The sequence below is a fragment of the Electrophorus electricus genome, chromosome 6 (assembly GCF_041902795.1).
Source record: "Electrophorus electricus isolate QZ-2024a chromosome 6, ASM4190279v1, whole genome shotgun sequence".
Lineage (NCBI taxonomy): Eukaryota > Metazoa > Chordata > Actinopteri > Gymnotiformes > Gymnotidae > Electrophorus > Electrophorus electricus.
This window is the reverse complement of record NC_137502.1, coordinates 24,537,342-24,555,048: the sequence shown is the minus strand read 5'-3', so window position 1 is coordinate 24,555,048 and position 17,707 is coordinate 24,537,342. Positions and strand designations below refer to the sequence as shown.

The 17,707-nt window shown below is 42.8% G+C and overlaps 1 protein-coding gene and 1 long non-coding RNA gene across 2 annotated transcripts in view; one reads left to right on the top strand and one right to left on the bottom strand.

The window, feature by feature from the left end:
* LOC113592155 (uncharacterized) overlaps nucleotides 1-1,537 on the bottom strand; it is a 35,572-nt gene extending 34,035 nt beyond the window's left edge. The window contains exon 1 of the long non-coding RNA XR_003412282.3: nucleotides 1,392-1,537. This is a non-coding gene — a long non-coding RNA (uncharacterized LOC113592155). The remainder of the gene's footprint in view (nucleotides 1-1,391) is intronic.
* Nucleotides 1,538-3,639: 2,102 nt separating this feature from the next.
* On the top strand, nucleotides 3,640-17,434 carry barx2 (BARX homeobox 2). The gene is made up of 4 exons (XM_027032919.3): nucleotides 3,640-4,058; nucleotides 10,638-10,950; nucleotides 14,039-14,123; nucleotides 15,578-17,434. The coding sequence occupies exons 1-4, from the start codon at nucleotides 3,872-3,874 to the stop codon at nucleotides 15,887-15,889; spliced, it is 897 nt and encodes a 298-aa protein (XP_026888720.2). The 5' UTR covers nucleotides 3,640-3,871; the 3' UTR covers nucleotides 15,890-17,434.
* The last annotated feature ends 273 nt before the right edge of the window (nucleotides 17,435-17,707 follow it).

Genomic DNA, 17,707 nt, shown 5'->3' with positions numbered 1-17,707 from the left:
TCCAGTTTGTTCCTTACTTTTTTCTGTGCATTCGCTTAGGTAAGAACAAGAAGCACGCTTAGAACTGAAATAAACGCACGAGCCTACACCTTGTTCAGCAAAGGTAGGTTTTAGCGTATGCTATACACACCTAATGTTTCCAAAACGATTCGGCTGTCAAAACGTGCTTGTTTTTTTCACTGGACAAACTACGCATAGCCAACCACAAGTAAACGTTTAGGTACTGACAACTTTTCAAAATGGATGAGTAGACTTATATGAGCGTTGGCATGGGTGTGTCATGTTGGATGTTTACAAAATGAGCACATTGGCATACTACCGCAAAGCAAGTTTGCTGCGTAGCTGGGGTACGGCTGTATGGCTTGATGTGAGAAAGCATGTAGTTTCGACTAGCGTTATTTTTACACTCCGTGGAAATCATATGCATTCAGCTACTTGCAAGTCTGCATCTACCAGGCTAATTTCCCCCCATAGAACATCAAAGAGACGTAACTCCACGTGGCCGAAATTCGAATCAAGAAGACCTTAGCGCTCATGTTACGCCTCGCGCTGCTGAAGGATGCATCTGTCGCCCGCAGTGCCACGCGTACGACAACGTGACAGACGAAGTTCTGTAACGTCCACGCTAAGGTCATAGCAACCCTTCCGAAAGAGCTTAGCCTGCTACCAGCGGCTCCCGTTGCGTATCACCTCGTTCATACCGACAAAGCCTCGCGCTCCATAAGTGGAGGTGCATTTGCACCACGCGCATAGAGGCTCTTTGTCTTACCACTAATTTGGCGAGGATCGAATTGCGCCCTGATGCTTAGAAGCGCTTTAGATAAGTGCGCGGCGGTAGCGGGAAGAGCTTTGTTGGAGAGCGCTGTCTTCTGTATTTAACCTGCTGCTTTAATTGATTTAGCTGCTTGGCGTCACCGGCCGGGGAGCCGCTGGCTAAAGTATCCCCACACGTAGCCCCACAAGTGCGTGCCGGTGTGGAGACATTAAGGGAAGCGTTGTCCCATATGGCCCTGTCCAAGAAGGACCTCGGCGTTATTCCAGACCTTAAGACGCGACGACTAAGATAACGGCTCACACACTTCGGTGTAACCCGGGTTTCCATCACCGGGATAATAGAAATCAGGTCGCGGGGTTCATAGGTGCCATGTCGACCCTCCCCACCCATGTCTCTAACGCAGTTGTTCCCATCTCCTCCCTTTGATCAAACACTCACTCCCAAGAGCGTCAACTTTCCAGCGCAGATCTTCATATTTCCTGCGAATAATCCCCCGCACTTTGAACACCGCGCTGGTAATCTCGGCCCTTCTGTAAGTTATTTTTACTCTGCCTGGGAAAATGATAATCATTTCGAGAACGGCTTGGAATCCTGTAAACGAGAACCCGACACTAACCTCTCCCAGGGAGTTCAGTTTAGTTGATTCTCCCCCCGCCGGACACGACATCAAAGCAGAGATCCATCCGAAAACAGCCCCCTCCAAACGCGTAGTTCTCGGACCGGCAAAAGTCGGAATGAGACTACAAGTGCGAAGTACCGGACTCGTCGCATACAAAACAGCGATGCGGAGGAAACAAATGAAATGCGACGTTATTCGGGCTTTCCGGGTTGATCGATGAAACCTTAAAAAATGCCATTATGTGCGGCTTCTTTGGTCATGCGCGTTTCAGTCACGTAAAACGTTTCATATTAAGAGCAGAGCCTGATTAAGATTACGAATAGTGCAGTAAGACAAGAATTCGGTCTACCTTTTCTCTTCATTTTTCGCCAGTAGGCCTGTTTTTCATTTTTTAGGGTGAATTTTAAACGAATATTTCAGATAGTAACAGACTAAATAAAGTCTAATACGCCATATAAAACAACTTCTTTTTAATTTTTTTCACATTTAAATTTAAGTCCACTAGGAGCGAATATCTATGTGGATTTCTATAAACATATATCCCCTCAGGAAACAAAAACATTTTCAGATATTTTAATTCAAATTTCAGTTCTAATTGACATGTTATAAAATTCAGGTATGCAGCTTCTGAATCGTTCCGTGTATGTTTAGTATTTTACATGTTTCCATTAAAACGTATTTAACATTGGAAAAAAACAAAAAAACAATGGATTATAATATTGAGGAAATAAATGTCACACATTATGACGGGACCAACTGGCTAACTAACCCGTAAGCTGAAAGATAATGTAGGACTTCTTTACAGTCTGTTAATGTTGTTTTTAGCTTTGTCGAGCGAGGTTTCGAGCCTACGCCCACACTTTGTCATACTTCATCGCATTGGGTCCTTTTCACATTGTAATAAATAACCTACACTACAGATACACAGTTTTGCGGGTGATTAATTAGTCACGAGCACATATGACTTTTCAAACGGTTTAGAAAACTTTGTTACCTATATGAGGCCAAAGGGATCGAAGGTTTGCAATATATGAATGTACTGAACACTTTAATGATTTGCACAACGAAACTGAACTGTTAAATATATTGTGTTCAAGTAGCCTACATTATCCGCCAAAGAGCCCTGGGTTTCTATGAATAACTGAATCTGATTGTATAAAATAAATAAACCCGCCCGCGCTTTTAAAATTATTTCAGATTTTGTGGCACAAACAAACGCGTCTAAATTAACGTAATTGTTCCAAAATATTTTGTAGAGCTTTTTGTAGAGCTCCGCCAAAGCTTACTTCCAAAGCGTGCTTATCTAGGCCTATTTGTAATAGGAAAATCAATACCAAGATTGGTAATAATACTAGACGCAGTTAGGCTACTTCTTATTGTCTGAGAAGTTTAATTGCTATATATTAGCGTATTAATATAAACAACATCATGACGACGGCAGCAACGACAGTAATAAATGTGTAATAAATGACTGTCATTTAAATTTTAAATAACTCATTGGAAATGATGTTTTGTATTAATGAACACAACGTTCTGCAACAAAATCGCTTATTGTAGCAGATAATCAAAATATTAACACCCCAAACTCTTCTTTGTTTATTTAACTTTACGTTTTAATCGTTGTGTAGGCACTGCATATCATATAATCTATTCAGTTTCAATTGCTTAAACATCCTCCGTAAATCTATTCATGCTTCAAACTCCGTCTTAGATCTGTGTAAGATACACATGCAGCATTCAACGACCAGTGACGAGTCCTATATTTGGTTAACATAATGCTGATTCTTTTGCATATTCGAATAAAGGTTTCGAAAGTTTCTAGTTTTTAATAAGAGTTTGAATTGGGCTTGTCAATATTTGATGCTAGTATATTCGTGGGAAAAACGTAATCTATAAAGCACTACTACTACTGCTTCTACTGCAACTACTACTACTACTACTAATAATAAATGAAGATAAAAAGAAGACAGATTGCTTATGCATGTTTTTTTTTATTAGAACTGTGAATAATTTCATTATCGTACTGTTGGTTTATTGGATTACATATGCCATGTTTAATTGAATCATCGAGCATTGAAGGACGAAAAAAGGAAATCGATCGCATCGAGAGAGAGAGAGAGAGAGAGAGAGAGAGAGAGAGAGAGAGAGAGAGAGAGACTGACATAGCGTGTGCCCACTTTTGGAACAGTGTCGGGAGTTGGGTTATATAGCGGCTGCTCTGAGTGCAGCGCACGCTCAGAGTTTTCGAGCTCACGGAAGTATGTGAGCGAGTGAGGAGGGCTTCACTATTGAGGCGGTCTCTCAGTTGAGCACAGCCACCAAGGCGAACAGCGCGCTACAAATCCGGAATCGACTCATGCACAATGCTTGTCTAAACCAACTGCATCTCACGAATTTGACACCGTTTTGCACACTGCCAGTTTCTGAGTTTTGATCCAGTGAAATAACTCCGCCAAGGACAAGCAGGACGGGACACAATGCACTGCCAAGCCGAGTTAAGACCTGCCAACGCCGGGCAACTCAAAGCAGCCAGACGTCGGTACAAGACTTTCATGATTGATGAAATTCTTTCCAAGGAAACTTGTGATTACTTCGAGAAACTTTCTCTTTACTCGGTGTGCCCTTCTCTGCTAGTACGACCAAAGCCGCTGCACACGTGCTCTGGTAAGTTATCTGTTTTAGTTCTTTTTGGTTAAACGAAAAACAGCCATTTACACAGCACATCACAAAATAATACATGCATCGATGTCATTAAACATAAATCTGTAAGAAATGTTTGGTGACGTTTCATATTAGTCCGAAAATTATTTTAAAGCACAGTCAATTTCTGTACTGGTCACAAAATGCCACTGAAATTGTCTATAAAGGTGAGGCGCACCTGTTCGGAGTTGTATAGTCTGTAAAATCTTTTCAGGTCTTTATATGCGCCGAGAGAACTTATCGCTTAAATAACAACAACAATAATAAACGATAACAGGGCAGACGCCCCGCGTAAAATCGACATCCTGTGTGAAATTTATTACCAGTTCATTTTAGCGATTGGTCTTGTTCTAATTGGGTTAAATGCTCGTGCGCTTACGGCCCACGCACGGCCAGCTGGTCCGCGCGTGCGAGGGTTTGACAGCTTCAGAGCAGACGTGTTTGTGCTTAGCTACGGAGCTCGCGGTGGAGCACGCAAACGAGCGCCTGAGCGCACTTACACGGAGGAACTCATAAATCAGGTCAGCAGAGAACGTTTGGAGCATACACACGCGATATAAGCGAGTCGATTGCAAATTATTTAACGGATTCATGAAACAAAAAAAAAAGAAAAAGCAATTATCTACACAATACCGAACATTACAAACCCCGGGTGTGCTGTGCTTCCCGGCCCAGTAATGGTTTACAGGTCATCAGATTTCTTTTTGGACAGGTGTTTTATTCTACTTTTATATATACTTTTTATATATATATATATATATATAAACTTAATAATAAGTATAATAATACTTAATAAGTATTATTAAGTAGAATCTTTAAACTACAGGCTACATTATTTCTTATACTAAAATATGAAAAACTATCTCAGAAAAATTGTGTTGGTAATTGATTATCCGTTGGATAACATAAATAAAATGCAACTTTCTTTTGGACTAGTACAATATCGCTTAACTTTATTGTTGATTGAACGTAAAACACCTTAGTAGGCTGCCCCGCGTTATGACGTCGACATTTAGAAGGTTCTGGTCAAAGCCGCGTGGTATAACTCGCTATTATGCGCATTTTTAGGTTGTTGGTGTGGGCTCTAAAGCACGAGTTGCTTTCTCAGATTTTGGTATGTTTTGAGCAATAAGCCCAAAAGATGTGTTTCTTAGAATCATTTGGACTTAAAGAAAGCTGCACGCCAAAATATGGAATGATCGCAGTATCTCGTCTAAAAAAAGAAAAATAAATAGAAAACCAAAAAAAGCGATGTTACTGTCGCACTGCCGTGGAGGTGCTACCCAAAATGTTCCTCCCTTGACACACCGCGGCAATTAGTCCACAGTAATTAACTTTTGTCTTTTAAAACATCTCGCTCTTGCCCTAAGGCTCGAGCGTTCAGTTGCTTTTTTTGTCGCACCGTTGTTTCATACTTGGAATAGGTGTGTGACACACACATAATTGCGTGCAACCTAGGCTCAAGGCTTTGCTCTTAGATTCTGACTGCAATCAGTGAACAATTCACTATAAACATTCATGCGTATTTTGCTTATAGGCCATGAGTGGTCGGGCAGTTTTGCACAAGTCTGCCGCGCAATCCAATTATTCAGAAATAGGAAGACGCGTCACTTAGCAGCGCGCGGTGGTTAATGCGTGGCAGTACTTTTGTAATTAGTATAAGGATAAGGAATTATTTCAGCGCATTTGTGAATTCTTGCACCAGTTGCGCGTTGTCCGCCGATTTTAGCAGGGGCTTAACTCTACAGTTCCACGTGAAAATTCCCACAGGGCGAAACAAGGCCACAGCATTAGGGCACATAACATCTCGCATCGTTATGACCATTGGCGACAGGGAGTTCAGCTAAAATGCAGCTGTACCAGTTTACTTGAAGTGATACGGAATACACGATTTGCCGTGTAAAATGGTCAGACTAAGTGTTCGTCCTACTGATTATTTTTTTTACTTATGAACTACTGTTTTTACTTATGATCTACTAATTTATCTACTTTCAGATTTACTAAACGCAACACAACGCTTTTGTGTCCTCTTGCATAATGTCGGTGTTTTTGCCCACCTGACCATGCCTTAAGATATTTTTTGTACGCGATATTCGTACCAGCTGTTGTACATGTCCAGTAGTTGTGACAAATCTGAAATAGCTTATTTAGAGCTGACGTTGTACAACTCTATTCCTTATACCTGAGGAGTAAACGGCGAAATGGCGAGCCATTACACTTCAGTACGTGGCCGACGAGACAAAATAACACAAAATATCCCCAACTCTCTCTCTCTCTCTCTCTCTCTCTCTCTCTCTCTCTCTCTCTCTCTCTCTCTCTCTCTCAGATACACACACACACACACACACACACACACACACACACACACACACACACACACACACACACACACACCCTGTGTTCCGTTGCTTCCTATCTTCTTTAATGTATAGGGCTACCTATATGCTGGAGAGGTAGTCTGTAGTTTTTGGCAGCTTGGGGCAGAAGGATTGGGTGTCCATTCCAAATATCGGAACCCTACGCCCACCGTCTCTTTTTAAGCAGACCTGGTGTGAGACATTCTATACGCCAATACTCCAGTGGCTTGTAATTCTGAATTTAGACTTTGGCTGGCACAGTGGCTGGCACTCACCGAGATCCCGTTGCCTTACGGCTTTCGACACACACAGCAGAGCCGTGGCATCTCGAAGATGCCATCCACTGCTGTGACCACGTCGTACCAGAAGGGGCCGCTGTAACATATACAGATTAACTGGGTGTGTGTCAGTAAATTGCGGGAAGGGAGAGTACAGGAAAATGCTGCTGAAAATGAAAAGTTAAGGGTTAGTGTGTGCTCAGTGTTGTGTTTCAGAGAGTCCACAAACTCAGATGGCTAATATAGTTTAATTTATGTATTGTCTTACTCAGATCTTGTTTAGAGTAATTCAAATAATGTCTTCAAACTCAAACATCCATAGGGTAAATGATAACCCTTACTTAGTGTTCTTAAATGTCCCATGACAACGGTGATTTAAATAGTTTCTGTTAAATGGGATACAGCAAAACTATTATTTTACAGTTTGGAGATAAGAATATCTGCATATCAATTTCTTAATCAGCATGTAATCACGCTAATCACTTTCCCACCATTAACCGAGGCCACACGGCAAGAGTAATGAGCCACCTTTACAGTTTGACTGAACAGACATGTTTATTTAAGACTGCATTTTTTTATCTTGTTTATTTATTGTTTATCTTGTTTATCTAAGATTGTATTTCTGATGGAGAAGGGACCAAGTGTTCAAAGCCAAGCTATCCTGGGTCTCTGCAGAATCCATTTAGAGAGCGAGAAAGAGAGAAAGCAGCCCTTCTGAGCCAGGGCTAGTGTAATGGTGGGCCACACGGCTTCATTTAGAGTCTCGTCTCTCAGCGAGAAACAGGCAGAAAGCTTATCCGGAGCGTTTGTGCAGAGAGACGAGGGAGATGAAGATCGTGCTGGCGTAATCTCCTATGACCAGGACGGTGAAAAGCAGGGCTTCTTTTGCACACCGAGAACAGAGAAGACCTGCTGCTTGCTTGAAAAGCTACAGCAAGGTGGGCCTTGTGTAGTTCTGTAAGATACAAGGAAGACATCATTTAAAAAGGAAAGAAACATACTCACACACACACACACACACACACACACACACACACACACACACACACACACACACACACACACTCACACACATACACACACACACACACACTCACACACATACACACACACACACACACACACACACACACAAGCAGTGTTACTGTGCGATGGTACCTAAAAAAAGGTGAGGCTCTGATTTTCATACTGTTTCATACTATTGCCTCTGTGTCTTTGGGGCTGAGACCTACAGGTGATCCATCTGGGGATCTGGGGTTTTATGCCTACGGGAATTTAAGAGTGCTGAAAGAAAATTCACAGGCTTGTATTTCAAGTCTTAGCACTTCTATAACACTTAGAAGCAAGGCGATACTGACAGCTGTTCCGCCCGACATTCTCCTTATCGTGTTCCACCCCAGCGCTTACCTTTTGACCAGAAGAGATATTGTTAACGACAAGCTATCCAGAACGCGGCCGGGACATTCAGACCGAGAGTGTGGTGGTGGCGGCCTCTCTGTTAAGACTAAAATAACTCTTATCAGATTGGCTTATGCTACTTTATCAGAAATCTGTCATGCATGGCTGAAATGACTAAACGTTTGGCTCATCACCAAACGTCATACCGAAAAGAAATGTGTTCCTTTCCAACCCCCGAACACTCATTCAGGTTCATCCATTAAGTTGGTTTGATAGCTACTGAGTGGAGAGTGAAAAATTTCAGACATCTAATGAACCTCCACTCATGCTGTCAGCACTCATCTGAAGCAAAAACACTGCATACCGTCTTACCGAAAGCTCAAGTGCACGTCGAGTGCCAGGTGAACTCATCTCCACGGCATCCGATCCCTCGAGGAGCCGTAGCGAAATTGAACGGGACTGGTGGAGAGCAATCATGAGCTTAAAGTTTTGCTACCGGGTTCAGTTGAAAAAACACAGGTTTCGCCTTTCTTAGAAGGGCTGTGTAAACTCTGACAGTCAGACCACAATAGATGACTGACAGGCAATGGGGCTGAACGCTGCAGCGCAAAGCTATTCAAAATCCAAGGCATGTTGCAATAAGGAACTGTAACTACCAGTTTCCCCATGGCTAATTTCACATCTCATCTCAAGGTTCATTTTAGAACGTGTGTTGTCCATGAATACATTCATCTCCTGATGCAGGCTAATGGACCATAAAGGTTATTATCGACGTCCCAATCTTTAGCTTGACATCAGAGCCCGTGTGAATGATGTAAGGTGCCCCGTGTGAAGAGTATGTCCTTGTTAGCGTTCACACAGCACTAAGAAGAGCACAGCATTCGTGCAATCGGTGGAAACACTGTTCCCATGAAGTGTGCACATGTAAACAGAGCCTGCATATTTCTGCACTCAGTAAGAATGCATTCAGTATTGACAGCTTTTACAACCAGACTGAAGGACGAGGGCCAGTGTATGATGGTGATCAGTCTAGATTTCCAATGATCTGTTATGTATTAAAACCCTTACACTTAAAAAGTGTAAAGTGTAAAAAGTGCTTAATTTCTGGAAATGTATATTGAATTGTGTCTGTGTACAAGAGAGAGAGAAAGAGATGGTGAGGGAGAAGAAGGGAAAAAATAAAAAAGGTGAAGAGGTTCCATGTCTGAACATGCAGAACATTCGTGGTGAGCTCAGCCCCTCTGAGATGAAGTCATCCTCGCTGTGTGTGCATGCTTGCCTACGTGCACATGCATGCAAACATGTGTACATACCTGTGTGTTGTGTGTGTGTGAGTTAGAGCTGCTACCCAGTCATTGATCTTTCCATCAGTCAGCTTGTGAACTTGTAATGCTTCTTCAGTAAGGCACCTGCTGACTAAAATAATGAAAAGGTGCACCATTCATGGCTTATCGCTAAGTGATCAAACTATGTGAAACACTGAGTGAAACATTGCTTTGAGTGGGTTATCCCGGGAGTCATATGTCACATAAATATAAATCTCACACTGTTCTTTCATTCTTTCTCTGTTCTTTTCTAATGAGTTAATAACACAAGGATCATTGTATTTCTGCGGTGACCTTCTATAAACCTGTTATTACTCTCAGCTTAGTTAAGTCCTGCTCTGCATTTTATGGACTCTGGCGTCTAATTTCTGTCTGAGAAAGAGAGAGATAGAGAGAGAAAGGAGGAGATTAAGGTTCGGGTTAGGGGATCACTCCCAGGGACAAAAACACAGAGTCCCCTCGCAAATTTATTACCCAGAGTGCACTGCGACCACGAACACAAGTATCACAGTAGAGTCATTATCTTGCAGGGGCTCAGAGGTTCTGTGTAAAACAGCCGTTGCGTCATCATCACAGTGTGGTTCGCAGTGCGGTTCAGTCACCTACATCAGGGGGGTCGGACCTCTTCACTTTTCTCTCTACCATTAAAGTGACAGGGGACTCGCCATTAGGGGGGATTTATTTCAGTTGGACATAATGGTTGCTTAAATTGGCCATGCAACAACTATATACAGCCTCACGATGAAAGCAACACAATGGGTCTCATGGTGCAATTTAGGGTCAATGTTCTGAACATAGATTATGTACACTGTTGGACTGAGTTGCAGTGTCATTTGGGTGTTACCCACAAAATCCTTTTTTACTCTTGTTAAATCCTGTCCTCAGACCATCTGAGAGACCCGAAGAGAACCATATCTTCTTCTATACTCAATATTAAAAACTATACTATTTCAGTGTGTCAAAGTTCATTTAAATGTTATCTCTTATGAATTTTCCCATATGTGTTGTCATTATTTGACAAATGAGAATGTTCTTGTTTGTTTATTGCCTGCCCCCCCCCGTCTCTCTTACTGCCGCTAATGCTCCTAACTTCCCTACTGCCCCTACCTCCCTTACCTCCCCTACTACCCCTACCTCCCCTTTGCCCCACTGCCCCTACCTCACCTGTCTCTCTCATACCCCCAGGCCCTTCGTCACTCAGGGCATACCCCCTACTGTCCGTCATCACCCGCCAGCCTCCGGGCAGCGTGCCCCAGCTCGCTGAGGCCTCTCCGCCTGGCCGGGTCACCCATTTACCCCTGCTGTCGCCCCAGCACCCAGGGGCCGGAGAGCCGGTGACCAGCGAGACTCCCGTCAGCATCAGCAGCGAGTCAGAGGCGGAGCTTAGTGGGCCCCGCCCAAAGAAGCCCCGCCGCAGTCGCACAATCTTCACCGAGCTGCAGCTCATGGGTCTGGAGAAGAAGTTTCAGAAGCAGAAGTATCTTTCCACGCCAGACAGGTGAGCACCTGCCCAAAGTGGCTCAACCAGCTCACCTCACAACACGGGCAACTTCCTGTTTACTTTTACTTTTAAAAACTATGCAAAATGGTGATTTATTTTATTGTTTTTCCAATGTATGAAAATGCACCAAAGTGCAGTTATGATGTGGTAATGGATACCAGGTCTGCAGTAAAACACCACAAAAGGTATGCAGAAGCTGTTGACTGATGGGAACTGTGAGCCAGTGACTGATAACATCCTGATGTCTGTATTTGTGGAACAGCTAGTAGTTACTGCGATGCATACGACCATGCAAGACCTACTTTTTAAAGTCCATTATGGCAAACAAGTATCAGAATGTTTTCAGTGTTGGTAAATCAAACAACCTTGAGCGCGGTCATCAGTCATACGGGCTTATGGCGCAAGACTTTAAAGCCAGTAGAAACCAGAACTTTCAATGACATGTAAGGGTAATGGATTTTCAGACTTAGAAAGGCAGAACCCGAAGCAGATGTTGGCCACTCAGTAGCACCGATTATCATTGTGACATTTTGATGAATGTTTTTGGGAACGTCTTGAGCGAGGTTAACTAGCGTGAGCCAAAGGATTACGCACTTTACGTGCTGTACTCTAGACACGGGTTATATATAACCCTGCATTTGAATACCATCAGAAAGCCTTTAAGAGAAACACTATCCCCATTCAAGAGAACAGGGACATATGCCAATAACAGCAAACAGAAATGTATTACACTGATTCTATGCCAATCATTTAATACACATGCAGGTGTATATAAACCACTTTAGAGGTTTGTGCAGGGTGATGAGGTAATCTAGATGTCTTAGATCACCTCTCACGGCTCAGTTCTTCTCCATCTTTACGCGTTTTCCATTTTAATTTGGGCTTCGCGTTTTATGACCCAAACGTGCAGACAGAGGTCCCCAAAAGCCCTCCACTGTCCGACCTACCAGGGCTGGGGAATGTATGAGTCCTTCGGCCCTGCTCAGTCAGAGGCACTGATGTATTTGTTTCTGCCTGAAAAAGAAACAGGCTTTTGGGCTGTGAGTATTCAGCTGAGCTGAGGCCAACTCTTCGGAGAGAAAATGTGACAGTGGATGATGAAAGGGTCCGGGGCTTGGCCCACCCACAATCACACTTCACCTGGAAACCTGCAGCTTCAAACACCTGCATACACTCTGGTTTTAATTCACTAATACACACACACACACACACACACACACACACACACACACACACAAACAGACATGCCCCCACGTAGACACACACACATAGACATGCCCCCACATAAACACATATACACACACACACACACACACACACACACACACACACACGCATACCAGATATACGCTTACATCTGCTGCTAGGTTTTACTACTACTTAGAGCTAATTGAAGTCCCAGCTGAATGAGAAACCCAAACTGGGGGAATTCCTGCTCGAATGAGGGGATCACCACACCGCCTCAGGTCTGAGTGCTGCCACGGCCCCACACAGCCTCTCTCTCTCTCTCTCTCTAGGTCTCTTTCCTTCTTTTCTGTCTGTTTCTCTCTCTATCTCTTGCTTTCTCACTATCACTTGGCCTGTTTCTTCCCCTTTCAGGTTGCTCTTTTTACAAGGCAATGTGATTCTTTTTTTTTTTTTTTTTTTTTTTTTAAATTTCAGAATTCATTTGCCTCAGAGCTGAGCACGTGTAAGCAACTAGACAATCAAAACCTCATAAAAGTAATGAGCAACATGCCTCAACAGATCATAATGATTTATGTCATTTTGTCATAATTGTTTTTATGAAGCAGAAACGATTATAATCATCAAGACCTAGTCAAAAATAACTTTCATAATGTAAGCTTTAAGAACAAAACCCTTAAAGCTATCTAGGTAAAGGGTAAAGTAGTTTGTATATATATGAGTGTGTGTGTGTGTGTGTGTGTGTTTCTTCCCTGAACGCTAATGTTGAGCAATAAGTCAGAGAGGCAGGTCCAGCCTTACATGATGGAGATGGAGATTATGGGACGTTTTCAATTGTAGGTTCTCTTCATCTTGATTTTGATAGACAGCAGCACAGAATTACAGTGTGGTTCAGTCAAAGGTTTTCACCCTTATAAATGTAGTTTTGTTTGCTGACAAACTGAAGTTTTTGACTGTAACAGATTACATTTTAAGTGGAACAAAAGATTGAGCAAGAAAGACAGAGAAACAGAGAGAGGGAGAGACAGACAGAAAGAGAGAATGTGATAATCTACTAATTTCCAGCAGATCTCTGTACCACATTTGAAGTGACTGATCACTTCGGTGCTAACTTCTCTGGCCTGTCAGAAGACACTCTGAGGGCAGACATGGGCAAGAATCTCCGGCCGACCGTTTGATAGCCTGCAGCATTTGATACGCCCCCCCCCCCCCCCCCCCCCCATCCATATGCCTTGCCGCGGCTATCGTGTTACCATCCAACCAATTGCCACATTAGTCATGGAAGTCATGGAAAAGCACTCCGGAGTGGCAGAGGGAACGTCGGCTGCCCCGAGCCGAGCTGGGAGTGCCCTTGATGGGATTACCTTTTCCTGCTGAAATAAACAGGACGGGAGGTCTGCGATTTGAGTCAGTCTGAGAAGAGCGTTGCGATCAGTCACGTAACCCCTCTCTGATAGGTTGGGGCAGCTTCAGCGATTAGGTGGACCCCTGGAGCACAGACGGCCACCCACGGCCTTTCAGTGTAGGGCAACAGGTGTCTCGTTGCATCAGTACCCTTCCTCTGCACTGCCAAGTTAACACAACTAGTGTTGTTTGCTTCCTAAATGGGACAAAAGGCATGTTTTTGAGTGAGCCTTGCCCACATCTCTCAGAGGTGACATTTACAATAGCAGCTTCATTGTTCGTGTCCAAAGTCAGTGATAAGACTGCTCTATACCTGCTCTAGTGCTGGCTCTTCCTGTTGTGCTATATTGTATTGGATATTGTGGTATCTTATGTATTTGCTCTATGTGTCTTGTGGCAAATTACATACTGTTTTTATTTGTTTGTGTGTGTGTGTGTGTGTGTGTGTGTGTGTGTGTGTGTGTGTGTGTGTGTGTGTGTGTGTATTTGGGCACAGATTGGACCTGGCTCAGTCTCTGGGACTCACTCAGCTCCAAGTCAAGACCTGGTATCAGAACAGACGCATGAAATGGAAGAAAATGGTAAGTGAAATATATACAGTACAGTAGGCAGTATACCAAATACATAATACAGTATACTAGAATACCAAATACATAATACAGTATAGTAGGTGGTATACCAAATACATAATCCAGTATACTAGAATACCAAATGCATAATACAGTATAGGTGGCGGTATACCAAATACATAATCCAGTATACTAGAAGGTATACCAAATACGTAATCCATTATATTAGAATACCAAATGCATAATACAGTATAGTAGGTGGTATACCAAATACATAATCCAGTATACTAGAAGGTATACCAAATACATAATCCAGTATACTAGAAGGTAAACAAAATACATAATCCAGTACACTAAAATACCAAATACATAATACAATAGAGTAGGCGGTATACCAAATACATAATCCAGTATACTAGAAGGTAAACAAAATACATAATCCAGTACACTGAAATACCAAATACATAATACAGTAAAGTAGGCGGTATACCAAATACGTAATCCAGTATACTAGAAGGTATACCAAATACATAATCCAGTATACTAGAATATGAAATACATAATACATAATACATTCCAGTATAGTAGGCAGTATACCAAATACATAATAAGGAAATAATGTAATAAAATAATACAAAAAAACAAGACAACAATACAATAAAATAATAAATAATACAGTAATAAAATGAAATTTTGATACTTTCGCACATATCTAACACACATTATGATACGAATTACAAAATGAGGATTCTTGTAGTGCAGCAGAACGATAATTTTGACATTTCATTATTGGTAAAATGATTTATAACCAAAAGGCAGAGTAATACTAGTTGGGGTTGGGCCTAACTGGCATAAAACAGATGAGGCAATGGGAGAAATGGAGGCTCTGTAGCGGTTAGCAGAGGCAATCAGCGTCTCCCTGCCTATATCTTTATCTTTATCTTTATCTCGGATGGGCACAACCCTCTCTTTGAGTTACTTCTGGTGCTATAAATTATCTGCACATTATCATTATCTCCCTTCACATTGTGTGACTCACCGAGTACCTCTGGTTTCACAACAAAACGGACCACCTATCAGAGAACCTGGACCGTGTCATTAAAAATCCATTACACAGTTTTTAACCTGCTCTCCCCAGACTACTCCAAATACAGCAAAATGTCAAGCTATAGCCAAGGGGCACTGTGTGTGTGTGTGTGTGTGTGTGATGATTTAAAGGACAGTGAAGGGCCGTGTCAGTGCTGTCAGCCTGATCGAGGAACCAAAGCTGTGGTGCATGTTTCTTCTGAGATTAATGAGCGCACCAACACGGTCCCTCAGCGCCACACATTCCCCCTAAATGCTGTAATAACCACATTCACCTTTGACCTGGGCCCCATTTAACCAGTGTGTGTGTGTGTGTGTGTGTGTGTGTGTGTGTGTGTGTGTGTGCGCGCGCACGCACACGCGTGTGTGTGTTTCTTTAGGTGCTGAAAGGAGGGCATGAGGCCCCCACCAAACCCAAAGGCCGGCCCAAGAAGAACTCCATCCCCACCACGGAGGAGATCGAGGCAGAGGAGCGGCGACTGGCACAGTTGGCTGCAGAGGAGAGGCAGCGCATGGAGGTGCGGGCGGAGGCCCGGACACAGCTACAAACCCATGGGGAAGCCTTCCTGCCACAATCTCAGGACCTGAGCACCAGTAGCAGACTGAGCGAGCCTCTTCTGGCCCTGTCCCTGGAGACTCCAGGCCAGGACCAGGCCCTGCAGTTAACGCCAGACGCCGTGACAGCGAGCTAAACCTGCTTCGTGTCCGTCATGCCGCTCTCCCGCGCAGCCTAGGACTGAGAGTGTACAAAAGCACTTAGTGCCTCTGATCAGCGAAGCACCAAAGACATGAATGGGGTGAGGCCGACGCCCCTTCCGAGCCGATTGGACTAAAACACAGTCAGTTAACTCTGCTTGACATGCTTCGGTTACCTTTCTGACATCAGTATTTTATGATCGGCAGGGTACAGCCAAACGCACAAAATCGCATCACACAGGCAGTTGCACGTTACTCTGTCACAAGTGCATCATGTTCTAAATGGGGAAACCATACGTGTTTTTTTTTGTTTTTTTCCTGAATGATTTCTTCTTACATCATAACAACATCCCAGATCATTGCTTCTGTCGAATGTGGTCCATATGTTTACTGCAGCACTGTGCTCTCTGCCAAAGATAATATAACTTAAATACTAAAATGCCCTTAGAGTGCCTTTTCTTCTTTAACAGCGTACCCCAGTAAATGCCAAACATGAGACAAGTATTGAACCCAGGGGTATATGTACAGTCTTTTATATATCCACAAATATGACTTTGTAAGCAAGCTTGCCAATCATGGGCAAAAACAGAGCTCTGTTTAGGACTTAAATGGAAAATTGGTAAAAAGCAGCTATTTTGTAAACTTTCTAAATTTTCTGTATAGTGGAGCTAATATGCCTGTTGTCGTCTGTAATTTTTAACGGATCGTCTGAAGAGCTTATTTCCGTTTTTTGTAGTGTGTGACAGCTTTCCGTATCATCATATCCGAATATCTGAGTCTTGGAATCTCTATGTATTAGGCCTGCTTGCGTATAGTCGAGCTTAATTTAAAATCTTTCAAACCCTTTCGCAGCGACATAGTCCAAGAGGGAAAAGTACATATTGTGAGGAACTATCTTATCTGATACGTAAAGTGTTTTTTTTTTTCTTATGTCTGGGAATGAACGCATGCTCAGTCCTCCCTCTAAAGTGTTGTTGAGCTGAAGCAGGCAGCCCGGAAGCATCGGAATCTGTCAGCGACGTGGGGGAATATAGTAAATCACTGTCGATGACGGTAAAAAAAAACAGAGGAGAAGCTGCCGGAGACGCCGCAGACGCATGCAGACGCACGCCTCCAGCCAGCTGCGCTAACCGTCGGCACAACCGGAGCTGTTTGCGCCTTTGCTCCACGTCGCATGCTACGCGCAATCCTCGTGGCCACGTCTATGTAAAGCTGTTGTGGTTTTTTTTGAATTTGTTTGGAAAAAAAAACATACATATGAAAACTGATATATATATATATATATATATATATATATATATATATATATATATATATATATATATATATATATATATATATATATTCATATAAATTCTGATGCACATGTGTTTTGTTGGTGAGCCAATGATGTATTTTGTTTTTCACTTTATCCCAAGCAAACTATGTAATTTCTACCTTGACTGTGTGTGTGTGTGTGCGTGCTTGCGTGTGTGCATATGTGTGCGTGTGTGTGTTTCATATTTAAAGACATTTAATAAAGATGATATTCATGTACACTGGTCAGGAGTCACTCAGAGCAGCATATCTTCTCCAGTGGAATGTCGTCTTCTTTTCCACCTCGAGGTGACAAGGCAGATGTGCTGCCCAGAAACGGAAGGTGTCTTGTTTAAGACGCCAAGCTTTAGGCAAAGATTCCAGTCTCAGAAACCCCCCACTAACTTATCCCTGGACATTCAGAACAAGTGTCTTGCATTTCACAGCATATCTGTAGTTCCGTTTTTTTTTTTCAGATGTTGCCAGAATCAGTTTTCCAAAGGCTATGGAGAGCTGAC

What these genes read in the sequence shown, in the direction of transcription:
- barx2 (XM_027032919.3), top strand. Translation starts at nt 3,872, where the DNA reads ATGCACTGCCAAGCCGAGTTAAGACCTGCCAACGCCGGGCAACTCAAA. An exon ending in TATCTTTCCACGCCAGACAG is followed by an intron (nt 10,951 to 14,038) that starts GTGAGCACCTGC and finishes ATTTGGGCACAG; the next exon opens with ATTGGACCTGGCTCAGTCTC. An exon ending in GCATGAAATGGAAGAAAATG is followed by an intron (nt 14,124 to 15,577) that starts GTAAGTGAAATA and finishes GTGTTTCTTTAG; the next exon opens with GTGCTGAAAGGAGGGCATGA.